General features: G+C 40.6%; 1 protein-coding gene across 2 annotated transcripts in view; it reads left to right on the top strand.

Moving 5' to 3' along the window:
* rnf2 (ring finger protein 2) overlaps nt 1–14,444 on the top strand; it is a 40,679-nt gene that overhangs the window by 23,214 nt on the left and 3,021 nt on the right. For both annotated transcript variants that reach the window (XM_047369046.1, XM_047369047.1), the window contains exons 3-4: nt 12,566–12,726; nt 14,105–14,187. In XM_047369046.1, the coding sequence (XP_047225002.1) occupies nt 12,566–12,726; nt 14,105–14,187 (244 nt within the window). The remainder of the gene's footprint in view (nt 1–12,565; nt 12,727–14,104; nt 14,188–14,444) is intronic.

Raw genomic sequence — 14,444 nt, 5'->3', positions numbered from 1 at the left:
GCTCATGAAAACCCAAAATTCCTATCTCACAAAATTAGCATATTTCATCCGACCAATAAAAGAAAAGTGTTTTTAATACAAAAAACGTCAACCTTCAAATAATCATGTACAGTTATGCACTCAATACTTGGTCGGGAATCCTTTTGCAGAAATGACTGCTTCAATGCGGCGTGGCATGGAGGCAATCAGTCTGTGGCACTGCTGAGGTCTTATGGAGGCCCAGGATGCTTCGATAGCGGCCTTTAGCTCATCCAGAGTGTTGGGTCTTGAGTCTCTCAACGTTCTCTTCACAATATCCCACAGATTCTCTATGGGGTTCAGGTCAGGAGAGTTGGCAGGCCAATTGAGCACAGCCATGGTCAGTAAACCATTTACCAGTGGTTTTGGCACTGTGAGCAGGTGCCAGGTCGTGCTGAAAAATGAAATCTTCATCTCCATAAAGCTTTTCAGCAGATGGAAGCATGAAGTGCTCCAAAATCTCCTGATAGCTAGCTGCATTGACCCTGCCCTTGATAAAACACAGTGGACCAACACCAGCAGCTGACACGGCACCCCAGACCATCACTGACTGTGGGTACTTGACACTGGACTTCTGGCATTTTGGCATTTCCTTCTCCCCAGTCTTCCTCCAGACTCTGGCACCTTGATTTCCGAATGACATGCAGAATTTGCTTTCATCCGAAAAAAGTACTTTGGACCACTGAGCAACAGTCCAGTGCGGCTTCTCTGTAGCCCAGGTCTGGGGAATGCGGCACCTGTAGCCCATTTTCTGCACACGCCTGTGCACGGTGGCTCTGGATGTTTCTACTCCAGACTCAGTCCACTGCTTCCGCAGGTCCACCAAGGTCTGGAATCGGCCCTTCTCCAAACTCTTCCTCAGGGTCCGGTCACCTCTTCTCGTTGTGCATCGTTTTCTGCCACACTTTTTCCTTCCCACAGACTTCCCACTGAGGTGTCTTGATACAACACTCTGGGAACGGCCTATTAGTTCAGAAATTTCTTTCTGTGTCTTACCCTCTTGCTTGAGGGTGTCAATAGTGGCCTTCTGGACAGCAGTCAGGTCGGCAGTCTTACCCATGATTGGGGTTTTGAGTGATGAACCAGGCTGGGAGTTTTAAAGGCCTCAGGAATCTTTTGCAGGTGTTTAGAGTTAACTTGTTGATTCAGATGATTAGGTTCATAGCTCGTTTAGAGACCCTTTTAATGATATGCTAATTTTGTGAGATAGGAATTTTGGGTTTTCATGAGCTGTATGCCAAAATTATCCGTATTAAGACAATAAAAGACCTGAAATATTTCAGTTAGTGTGCAATGAATCTAAAATATATGAATGTTAAATTTTCATCATGACATTATGGAAAACAATGAACTTTATCACAATATGCTAATTGTTTGAGAAGGACCTGTACTCCTCACTACTGTCTTACTGGTCTCATACATGTCCTGCACCACTCTAACTGCTACTCCTGACCTCCTCATACAATACCACAGCTCCTCTCTTGGCACCCTATTGTAAGCTTTCTCTAGACGTACAAAAACACAATGCAGCTCCGTCTGACCTTCTCTGTACCTCTCCAACATCCTCAAAGCAAATATTGCTTCAGTTAGTACTTTTTCTTGGCATAAAACCATACTGCTGCTTACAGATGCTCACCTCTGACCACAGGCTAGCTTCCACTACTCTTTCACATAACTTCATTGTGTGACTCATCAAATATTTTGCTCTGTGGTTGCCTCAACTATGCACATATCCCTTGTTCTTGGAAATTGGTGCCGGCACACTTCTCCATTCCTGGGGTATTTTCTCGGTTTCTAAGACCTCATAGAATAGCCTAGTCAAAAACTCTTCCCCTGTCCCTCCTAGACACTTCCATAGCTCCACATGTATATAATCAGGATCAACTGCCTGTCTACAATTCAACCTTCCTTAATTCGTCCTTACTGATGTTTGCTCCATCCTGAATCACAGTAGTTGCTTGTCCTGCTCTTTGTTCTCTCATTTCTCTGATTCAATGCTTCAGATTCCTCCTTCCATCTATCGTTGCATGTCAATACATTTTCATCTCGATCCTTAATCAACCTAATCTGCTTAACATACTTCCCATCCCTATCCCTCAGCCTCACCAACCTGTTTAAATCCTTCTCTTCCTCCTTTTTGTCTAACCGATCATTCTGTATAAGTCACTGTATGCCCACTGTTTGGCCTTAGCTACCTCTGCCTTCCCTTTATGCTGTGTCTACCTGTACTCCTGGCGACTCTCTGCACACTCCAGTGTTCTACTTCGTTTTAGCTGATTTATTTCTCTGTACACACTCCTGTACTTCCTCATTCCACCACCAAGTTTCATTATCAACTTTCCTTCTAGAAGAAATATCTGGTACACACCTACTTATCCACCTGGTAGCATTAGTTGTAGTTGTCCAGTCATCTGGAAGCACCACTTGGCCACCTAGAACCTGTCCCAACTCATCCCTGAAAGCCACACAATTTTCTTTCTTTTTCAGCCTCCAACACTTTGTCCTCTGCTCTGCCTTAGTTCCTTTATATTCCTCACCATCAGTGTCATTCTACACACCACCATCCTGTGCTATCTGGCAGCATGGCCAACTATTGCTAATTTGCAGTCACCAAATTCCTTTAGATTACATCATCTACACAAGATGTAATCCACCTGTTTGCTCTTACCTCCACTCTTGTAAGTCATGTTGTGTTCCTGCCTCTTCTGGAAGAAAGTATTCACTACAGCCATTTCCATCCTCTTTGCAAAGTCTACCACCATCTGTCCTTTTGCATCCATGTACTGGATACCAAACCTGCCCATCACCACCTCATCACGTCTGTTCCGTGCTCCAACATGTCCATTGAAATCTGCACTAATCACCAGTCTCAACTCTGGGGATATTCTGCATCACGTCATCTAACTCGCCCCAGAATTTCACATTCTTCTCTAACTCACATCCCTACCAGTGGGACATACCCACTAACAACATTGAACATCACACCTTCAATTTCTAGCTTCAGACTCATCACCCTATCTGACACTCTATTCACCTCCAGAACATACCTGATGAACACCTTCTTCAAGATACCTCGGACACCATTTCTCTTCACAGCATGTTATATTGGAATTAAGTTACTATATCACTGTAATTAGGACTGTTACAGCTATCTCAGGCTATAAAATGGTCTTTATATGATATCCATGTTACAATGTCTTTTTTTTTTTTCTACAATTTTGACAGAATATCAATTATCCAATTATATTTTTTACAAAGTTTTTATCAAACCATAAACGACAGGAAATGTCATATTTAGAGTTAAAACAGCCCTCAAGCTGCATGGTTAGCAACTGAAATGTTTTGAAAGTACGATGAGGACCAATGGCTTTTTTGTATCAATGGAGGGTTCCTACAAAGTATTGAAAAGGATTGAATTTGAATTCTTTATTTTCCACGTCCAAGTATTGATAAAAGACAAATGGTTGTAGAAAATTCCTTTAACCTTTTTCTTTGTTTCATTTAATGCTTGATAAATGCAGTGTTTATCATATTGATTTGTTAAACTGACATGACTTATATTTAATTGGGCACATCACTTCTATAGTACCGGTATATATTTTTTGACTTACTAACTGAATGCACACCCATTCCAAAAACATGCGCAAACACTTCCTTCTTCCAAATGGGGGAGTAAATGAACAGTACTCTGCCATTGTTATTGTTGATACCTTGATCTTCTGTGGGTTTTAAACTGTTCAGCAGCCGTTATGTTGGGCGCATGTGAATTAATATCTACTGATTTCGGTTGAACTGTGCCAGTCATATTAGCCAGGGCTTCCCCATAAGAAAGATTCAATTTTTCTCTCTTAATGACAACGGAGACCAGGACGTTTTCAAGCCATTACACTTTGAAACCTGTCCTGAAATTGTGGCATGGTCCATTGACTTGAAAACGAACAGTAGAAATGCAACCAAATTTGTCAGTTTTTACCAGAAAACATTGTGTAAACAGGGTGTTTGTTGTAATTTCAGGACTGTTTTGTTTTAATTTTTGCATATTCAATCTTATTTTTTAAGCAAGTACAGTGTTAATACTTAGTATTCACATGTTCAGAATGTTATAGGAAATGCAGAAGAAAGAAAAACGAGAAGAATCAGTGGTGGGTTTAATTTTTTCACAAAGAAAACAACCAATTTTGATTAAAAATGGCCCTGATGAAGGATAGCCTTTCTGAAGACTGGGGGGACTTATATTGCCAAAAGTATTTGCTCACACCACCAAATCAGTGTATTCCAATGTTACAATCACTTTAATGGCTGCAAGTTTTGGTGATGAGAAACTTGACTGGCCTGTCCTGATCTCAACCTTCTTGAACACATTTGGGATGAATTAGAGCGGAGGCTGCAGTTCTGGTTTTCTCATCTAACTATACAGGTCCTTCTCAAAATATTAGCATATTGTGATAAAGTTCATTATTTTCCATAATGTCATGATGAAAATTTAACATTAATATATTTTAGATTCATTGCACACTAACTGAAATATTTCAGGTCTTTTGTTGTCTTAATACGGATGATTTTGGCATACAGCTCATGAAAACCCAAAATTCCTATCTCACAAAATTAGCATATTTCATCCGACCAATAAAAGAAAAGTGTTTTTAATACAAAAAACGTCAACCTTCAAATAATCATGTACAGTTATGCACTCAATACTTGGTCTGGAATCCTTTTGCAGAAATGACTGCTTCAATGCGGCGTGGCATGGAGGTAATCAGCCTGTGGCACTGCTGAGGTCTTATGGAGTCCCAGGATGCTTCGATAGCATGGAAAATAATTAACTTTATCACAATATGCTAATATTTTGAGAAGGACCTGTAAACACTCTCCTAAACCTTATAGAAGATGTTTACAGAATAAAGTTGCAGTTGCTGCCAACGTTGGGTCCATCACCTGGACCTTGTAGAATAAGAATAGGATGTCATCAAGGTTCATGTACATGTAAAAGTAGACATACAATATAGTGTACAGTCCCTTTTCCACCGAAAACCCCAGGATATAAAGCTCCAGGATTTTTTTTACCTGGGTACTAGAAATCTCAGGGAATTTCGGCCATTTTTTATAGCCATGAAACATTACGATGCTAATTTAACATTGAAGTTCTTAAAATATGTTTCCTCTCGTTATATTGTGAAAACAGTCGGTAAAAGTGACTTACTCTTAGTACGTCGGCAAACCGAAGGATTGTCTGTTAGTCAATAGTACACAGCAAACTATCCCAACTAACAGCACTATCTACCAACAAATCCACAACACTCTGACGTATTTAGCACCATGATAGAAGTTAGCCGTTTCTGCTAGCTCCTTTACAGAACCAAAAGCTGAGGTGGTGACGCTGTTTCAAAGACCTTCTCTGTCCCACCCCCTTTGTACTTGCATTACAACCTGCATGTTGAGGAGAAAAAGATGATACAAAGACCAAAGGAATGTAAAAAATAAAGATGGAATAAAATGGGCTAAGGGAAATATGTTGGGTGACAAAATACAACCGGGATATATTAGAGGCGAATATATCAGTGCCTAAGAAATAAAAGGACAGTAATATATTTTTGAGGAAAAAACATGTTTTAAATATTTTTGGATGGCAATAAGTATGAAAAAAAATAAAAGGTATAGGAAAAATAAACCAGCAAGAAATTCACTTGTATTAAATAAACAATGCAGAGTTCAAAAAAAGTATATGATTTGAAAATAAGTGGTTTAAATAAAAATATTGGATTAAAATAGAAATGTATACATTTACATCTAATTAATTGATAAATTATTGAATAAATTTCTTTTTATTATTTTGTTGCATTTATTGGCACACCAATTTATATTTCTAGCTACCTTTTGGCCTAGTAATTATTTTATAGTAATTATTTTATTTTTGTAATTATTCTTAATTCTGTGGGGGGTGCTCCAGGAGTATGGAATCGGGGGCCCTTTACTAGGGGCCAACCGGTCTCTGTACAAGCGGAGCAGGAGTTTGGTTCGCATTGCCGGCACTAAGTCGGACCTGTTCCCGGTGCATGTTTGACTGCGGCAGGGCTGCCCTTTGTCACCGGTCCTGTTCATAACTTTTATGGACAGGATTTCTAGGCGCAGCCAAGGGCCGGAGGGGGTTTGGTTTGGGGACCAGAGGATTTCGTCTCTTCTTTTTGCAGATGACGTGATCCTGCTGGCCCCCTCTAGCCAAGACCTACAGCACGCACTGGGGCGGTTCGCAGCCTAGTGTGAAGTGGCTGGGATGAAGATCAGCTCCTCCAAGTCCGAGGCCATGGTTCTCGACCGGAAAAGGGTGGTTTGTCCTTTTCAGGTTGGAGGGGAGTTCCTGCCTCAAGTGGAGGAGTTTAAGTATCTCGGGGTCTTGTTCACGAGTGAGGGAAGAATGGAGCGGGAGATCGACAGACGGATTGGTGCGGCTGCCACAGTAATGGGGGCGCTGTGCCGGTCCATTGTGGTGAAGAGAGAGCTGAGCCGAAAAGCGAAGCTCGATTTACCGGTCGGTCTATGTTCCTACCCTCACCTATGGCCATGAACTTTGGGTCATGACCGAAAGAACGAGATCCCGGATACAAACGGCTGAAATGAGCTTCCTTCGTAGGGTGGCCGGGCACTCCCTTAGAGATAGGGTGAGGAGCTCGGCCATCCGGGAGGGGCTCGGAGTAGAGCCGCTGCTCCTCCACATCAAGAGGAACCAGTTGAGGTGGCTCGGGCATCTATACCGGACGCCTCCTGGACGCCTTCCTCGGGAGGTGTTCCAGGCACGTCTCCCCGGGAGGAGGCCCAGGGGACTGCCCAAGACACGCTGGAGGGACCTTGGGCTCCCCCTGGAGGAGCTGGAGGAGGTGTCTGGGGAGAGGGACGTCTGGGCGTCTCTGCTGAGTCTGCTGCCCCCGCGACCCGGTCCCGGATAAAGCGGAAGACAACGAGTACGATTTATTCTTACATATGGCAGGATTGGTCCTCCATTGAGCAGTGGTAAAGTTATACAGTTTATTAATTCCTTCCATTAATAAGCAGAAAAAGATTAAATTATTATTTCATTTTTTACCAATCTGCATCTGGCCGGAGTTGTTGCTTAACATCGTGATTAATTTACAATAACTACTAAACACGGATTAACACACTTATTTTTCTTTTATTATCATCAGGTAAACTCAAATCAGATAACTACAAAATATGTTTTTATTAAAAGGTTTATTAAAATAAAATAAAAAAAATAAACAGTCCAGCATTACAGGGAATTAATACTTTAACTGTCTAATCGTAAACAAATATTTATATAAAGCATAATATGCATGGACAGTGGAGCAGAGGATGGCAAGCTCCCTGGATCGCTTCTGGCAGACTGCATCCAAACCTGGAACTGTGGTCTCTCCTCCTGCAGCACCGTCTGCATAAAACTATGAAAAATTAAAAATATAAAAGAGTTCATACTTCACTAAGTTAGGTTTACATTAAAAGACAGTCTTATGGAATTGTGTATTGCTTATGTACATAAAAACTTTTAAGTACTCTGATCATCAGTACTGCATTAAAACATTTGCCTTAAAAAAACTGTGGTGAGGCTTCCGGTGACGTCATAATACGAGTTACAGCGTAACAGCAGAGCTCTGTCAGAAATTACTAAAAAATATTGACAACTGTATATTTTGAGAACCTTCTCTCCTGTAAGGGATGGTGAAAATTATGAGCACCTCCACAACACAAAAAACGTCCAGCAAACAAGGGACTTCGAAAGAGACAGAAGACAAACAAAAGGAATCGCCAAGTCTATGTGACGCTAGCATAAATGCTATTAGATGCCAGCTGAATGGGGAGGCCATACTTCTAGAGCAGATTGAAAAGCTCCACAAAGAGAACGAGGGTCATAGTCAGACCAAACATCTTTGGATCACTTGGAATAGGCGGTGGCGGATATTAAGGGACAAATTGATGAACATGAAGAGGGAATTATTGGTTTTGAAGAAAGGATGGACACGATTGAAGATATGGAGGTACTGCAGCAGGGGGCGCTCTGACATTTGCTTCGCTGCGATATGGAACTCACAACTGTGCAGAGGTGGAGAATCTAGGTCCAGAAAGTAAAAACACTGCCTAGTTTTCCTTCATCCTGTTCACTTAACCAGGTGATTAGTCCCTGTCTATGTTGTGGAGATAGAAATTTAAATTGTTGGGACTAAACTCTGTACAGGCTTTTTACTTTCTGGACCTGGATTTTCCACCCCTGCAGCTGTGTGTGATGATCTTCAAAATAGAATGAGAAAGAATAGTCTGAGAATTTTTCAAATACCAGAGGGGAGCAAAGGTGAAAATATGATTGAATTTGTGATATATCTGTCACGCAATGTGCTGACGCTTCCACCTGAGATGGACATTAGGATCGAGAGAGCACACCGCTCACTTAAATCAAAACCTAAAGACCCAGGGGCTCCTCCCAGGGCTATCATAATAAAAGTTTTAGACACCGCGGTAAAAGACAGGGTTCTACAACAAGCGTGGAGCCAAAAGAGGGTTTTGTTTGAAGACAAGAGGATCTTTTTTGACCAGGACTATTCTCCTGAATTACAAAAAGTGAGCCAAAGTACATGTTGTGATTAAACAACTTTTACAAAATGGCATCGAGGCAAAGTACCTGTACCCAGCACGCCTTAAATTGAAGTTGGACTCAGGAGAAAAAAAATCTTCAATACACTGCTGAGTGCTTTCGAAGTGCTGAAGGATCTAGGTGTTCAGATCCACCGTGGAGAGAAAGAACACCTTGAGCAGAGACTGATGGAAGGGTGGACCAGCAACACGAAGAGAAAAGAGGAGAGACGCTGTCATCAACTGACTTAAAAGTCATTATGCAGGAAGAGGACTAACTTACTGGAAATAAGGTAATATAAAGCCCAAATAGTCAAGGTTGTATGAGCTATTTAGTTAATTTGGGCATATATGGACACAGTCTAAGTAGAAGATTACTGTGCTTAAAAAAAAAATAAATAAATAAAAAGTTGTCACGGATAATTTTAACATTTTTTGTTTTAATTCTGATGAGAACTGGGTTTTTTTTGTACTATAGGTGTACAGCACTCAATGACAATGACACCTCTTTTATATGTTTGTGTAGTATTGGTCGTTTTTGCACATGTATGTGCTCTTTACCAGAGGGAGGTTAGGTCACCACTCTCTGTCCCATCACCAATGAGTCAGACATAGTTTCATCTAGGGGGCTGTGGCTGAATGGGAAGATGGAAGTTCAGTTCTGTGTTCAAAGGGTTTATGTTTTACTTCACCTGACATGTATGATAGATTGTGGTATATTTAACTTTACACAGCTATTTTGTTCTGTGTTTTCTCAAGAGTACTATATGGAAGGACAGGGCAACATGATTTGAATAAATATACTAATAATGTCTTCACTGAATGTAGTTACTTATAATACACTGCTCACAAAAATAAAGGGAACACTTAAACAACACAATATAACTCCAAGTAAATCAAACTTCTGTGAAATCAAACTGTCCACTTAGGAAGCATCACATGCTGTTGTACAAATGGAATAGACACAATAGAGACATTAGCAAGACACACTCAATAAAGGAGTGGTTCTGCAGGAGGGGACCACAGACCACTTGTCAGTACCTATCCTTTCTGGCTGATGTTTTGGTCACTTTGAATGTTGGTGGTGCTTTCACACTCGTGGTAGCATGAGACGGACTCTACAACCCACACAAATGGCTCAGGTAGTGCAGCTCATCCAGGATGGCACATCAATGCGAGTTGTGGCAAAAAGGTTTGCTGTGTCTGTCAGCGTAGTGTCCAGAGCCTGGAGGCGCTACCAGGAGACAGGCCAGTACACCAGGAGATGTGGAGGAGGCCGTAGGAGGGCAACAACCCAGCAGCAGGACCACTACCTCCGCCTTTGTGGAAGGAGGAACAGGAGGAGCACTGCCAGAGCCCTGCAAAATGACCTCCAGCAGGCCACAAATGTGCACGTGTCTGCACAAACGGTTAGAAACCGACTCCATGAGGATGGTATGAGGGCCCGACGTCCACAAATGGGGGTTGTGCTCACAGCCCAACACCGTGCAGGACGCTTGGCATTTGCCAGAGAACACCAGGATTGGCAAATTGGCCACTGGCGCCCTGTGCTCTTCACAGATGAAAGCAGGTTCACACTGAGCACATGTGACAGACATGACAGAGTCTGGAGACACCGTGGAGAGCGATCTGCTGCCTGCAACATCCTTCAGCATGACCGGTTTGGCAGTGGGTCAGTAATGGTGTGGGGTGGCATTTCTTTGGAGGACCGCACCATATGCTGTTGCGGTTGGCCCTGGGTTCCTCCTAATGCAGGACAATGCTAGATTTCATGTGGCTGGAGTGTGTCAGCAGTTCCTGCAAGATGAAGACATTGAAGCTATGGACTGGCCCACCCGTTCCCCAGACCTGAATCTGATTGAGCACATCTGGGACATCATGTCTTGCTCCATCCACCCAACGTCATGTTGCACCACAGACTGTCCAGGAGTTGGCGGATGCTTTAGTCCAGGTCTGGGAGGAGATCCCTCAGGAGACCATCCGCCATCTCATCAGGATCATGCCCAGGCGTTGTAGGGAGGTCATACAGGCACGTGGAGGCCACACACAATACTGAGCCTCATTTTGACTTGTTTAAAGGACATTACATCAAAGTTGAATCAGCTTGTGTTTTTCCACTTTAATTTTGCGTGTGACTCCAAATCCAGGCCTCCATTGGTTAATACATTTGATTTCCATTGATGATTTTTGTGTGATTTTGTTGTCAGCACATTCAACTTTGTACAGAACAAAGTATCCAATATTTCATTCATTCAGATCTAGGATGTGTTATTTGAGTGTTCCTTTTATTTTTTTTGAGCAGTGTATAAAAGGAATCAACAACCGTATTAAAAGGAAAAAGATTTTGGGACAGTTAAAAAAAATTGCATTATTCTATAACTTTGCTTCAAGAGACACACCTATGGGAAGTAGAACACTAGAATTTAAAAAGGGAGTGGGTGGACCAAGTTTATAGTTCTTCATGTGGTGGGGGGGAGAGAGGGGTAGCAATACTGTTTAATAGAAGTGTTTATTTTAATAATGAAAAAGTATTTCAGGATTCAGAGATATGTTATGGTGGCCGGTACGATTGCAGGACTTAAAGAGAGAATTCATAAAGATCCAAACCCGATGGAACAATATTTTATTACCATTCTAGAAAAGAAATTGTCGACAAAAAGACATGTTTCCAATTTGTATAAGAGGCTCTCGCTTGATATTGCCCAGAATACTTGGTATATTAAAGAGAAATGGGAATTGGAGTTAAACATTATAATAGAATATGAATTATGGGAAAACGTATGTAAAAGTAGCCATAGAGGGATAAATAGTCAATTATGGAAAGAATTTCACTCAATACTCTTGTCAATTCTAATTTTGTTAAAACGCCTTCGGCTGCATTATGCTTATGAAATTGTGGAACAATAGGTGACCATGCGCATATATTCTGGGACTGTCCTGTCATCCAGATGTACTGGAGAAATATCAAGGAGGAACTCGAGAAGATTTTGTGGATGGAGGTACCATCAAGTCCTCTGTTTTATCTACCAGGTGCCATATCAAGTAAACATTTTAGTGCAGATCAAAACTACATTACACCTATTTTGTTACTGATTGCAAAAAAAATAATTACTGTGAATTGGAAAGATATAAAACCTCCAACTATAGTTGAGTGGAAACAAAGAGTTAAAACAAATACATATAATGGAAAACAAGACTTCTATTTTACAAATGAATGTTGATCTATTTAATCAAAGATGGTGCTGTGTAGAAGTGAATCTAACAATTTGATAGAGGGTTGTTGTAACAAATGCTGAATGGAAACTATTTGATATGCCCTGTCCTGAATCTACAATGTTATGTGTGTATGTTTTTGTGCAGATATGTGTGGCTGTATGTCTCATCTTTTTTTTTTTTATTTCCGTCTTGGATAAATGTCAGAATTTGTTCTGTAAAAATTTCCAAAATAAAAAGAACCCCTGAAGGCTCCCACAGAATTTGACGTACTGTGAGTGGCTTGGACTCTGGCACTGTGTGGACATCTGAGGTTTCGTAGTGGAGCGTACCAATTTCCTACATTTCTGGTGACAACTACATTTCCAAAACTTTCTGCCATGGCATAATCAGATGAGGAAGAATGAACTAACTTGCCATGTAGCTTTCACAAAACAAAGAGAAAAGAAGGTGGTATATAAGGCCATGAAACCAGACTAGGGATGAAGAAAGAGAATACACCTTCTGTCTGTTGCCTGCCGAGCAGTTTTTGTGACACTGCAGTTGTAAAAATTGATCTTTGGGTGAATGTTTCTGGCAGATGTCTGCTTTGAGTCAGCCTTGTGTATGTGCATCCCTGGCGCCAAGTACGCCTGATTATGTGGGAGAATTGAGAGAACGCATGCACTCAAAACATCTGTGTGCTATAATCTACATTTGGATGTGTTTCTGTCTGTCTCAGGAGGCTATAACAGACGGACTAGAGATAGCAGTGTCACCCAGGTCTTTGCACAGTGAACTTATGTGTCCTATCTGTCTGGACATGTTGAAGAACACAATGACAACTAAAGAATGTCTGCACCGCTTCTGCGCTGATTGTATCATCACAGCTTTGAGATCTGGGTGAGTTTTTTTTATCCAAAGACTACAAAGCTTTCTTTGCTAATGTCATGGATTATGTTGGTACTACTGTTAAAATCTGAATATCTGAATATCATCTGAACCCCTTGCTTGTTCTTTGTTACTGATGTATGCACAACTTCAGTACTTATTAAAAATATCTTTGGTATTCTATGTTCACAGATTTTACTGCCATGTTATTTGTAGAGTGGGGTCTCTTCCTACTGGCAAAATTTCCTAATCAGTTATACCTATTCAGTCTTTTTCTGTCATGTTATGAACTTTATATGTTTGCCATACTAACTAACCTCTTTAGGGTCTGACGTAAAGCTTGGGTAAACTGGGTTTTTGCAGTTTTCAAGGTGAACAAGCTAATAGCCAATATTTTTTCACTTCTGGATAATCTCTCTTATTATAAAATCATGAACTTGTAGTAGTTAAGAAATGGCATTATCGCCCTTTTTTAAATTGACAGCAGCAACAGTTGTTGATCTGTCTTTTCCAGGAAAGAGGTCCCCATATGCAGTCTTAATTCGTTTCAAAACAGTAAGGATCGACTTTCTGCTAATACACTTTGTGTTTTAACTTAGATTTTGATCCAGTAAGAACAGATTATTTGCTATTTGTTGTACATCTGTGCTTGCAATGACCCCATTGTAAGCGCTATAAAGGAGCGGTTTATTTAACATGTAATGTCATAGAGAAATTAAAGAGTATGCTCACATTTGTGACCGGTGAAAGGAAAGGGACAGCTTTTATAGTAGGGGACTCCAAAAGTAGTTCGGGAAACACTGTATATGTTGCACATTTGATAATCATTTCCTGATATATTGAACACCGAAGCCTTTCAGTGGAGGAAGTGAGATATTGCCCAAAGATGCCTCACAGTATTGATGCTGTGGATTAGAAATGGGCGATTATATTATCACAAAGTTTCTAATAGTGATGACGATAAAAGTAAGAGTAACACATACCAATGATCAAACTAAATTAAATCAAAGTAACTAAATTAGTCAATAAACTAAATACATTGTATGCTAATCAGCACACATTAATTCCAATGAATCATATATCCAAATATATACATATTTGTTGATTCTATCTTTGATTAAATTGTGGGAAAACAGGTCAAACAGCAGAAGTAAAACTCCCAACTATGCTGTCAGTTTTTAAGCTTCGCAAACATCATTTAATAAAGTTCATTGTCAGCAAGATAAATCCCAATTCTTATCATATTTGTTTCCTCCAAATACTATGATTGATAATTGCCAGTCCATGCTTTGGGTTTGGCCAATTTCCGATATGTAGCTGACTACTGAACCACTAGAGTTATATTATGATGATTTCTTTTAATGTCTGCTGTCGCCTTCTATCTGTGCAGGAATAAAGAGTGCCCGACCTGTCGTAAGAAGCTTGTTTCTAAGCGCTCTCTGCGTCCAGATCCCAATTTTGACGCACTGATTAGTAAGTAACCACACAGAAGACCAGTAGGCATCTTTAATTCTGAAATTTGTCCCATACAAATGCTAACACTTTGTTTTAGAAATGATTTAAACGTTTAGCTTTTGACAGTTTATTTTACTTTCACATTCTTTCAGGACCATTATTAACAGTCTGTCCTTTTAGATTTATTTTTGAGTTTAATAATGGATTAAGTTATTATGCGTTCATTACACATGAATTATACATTCATAATGCTTTCAAATGGGAGAACTTATTGT

Source organism: Girardinichthys multiradiatus, chromosome 6 (genome assembly GCF_021462225.1).
Source record: "Girardinichthys multiradiatus isolate DD_20200921_A chromosome 6, DD_fGirMul_XY1, whole genome shotgun sequence".
Lineage (NCBI taxonomy): Eukaryota > Metazoa > Chordata > Actinopteri > Cyprinodontiformes > Goodeidae > Girardinichthys > Girardinichthys multiradiatus.
This window is presented reverse-complemented; position numbering and strand designations above follow the sequence as displayed.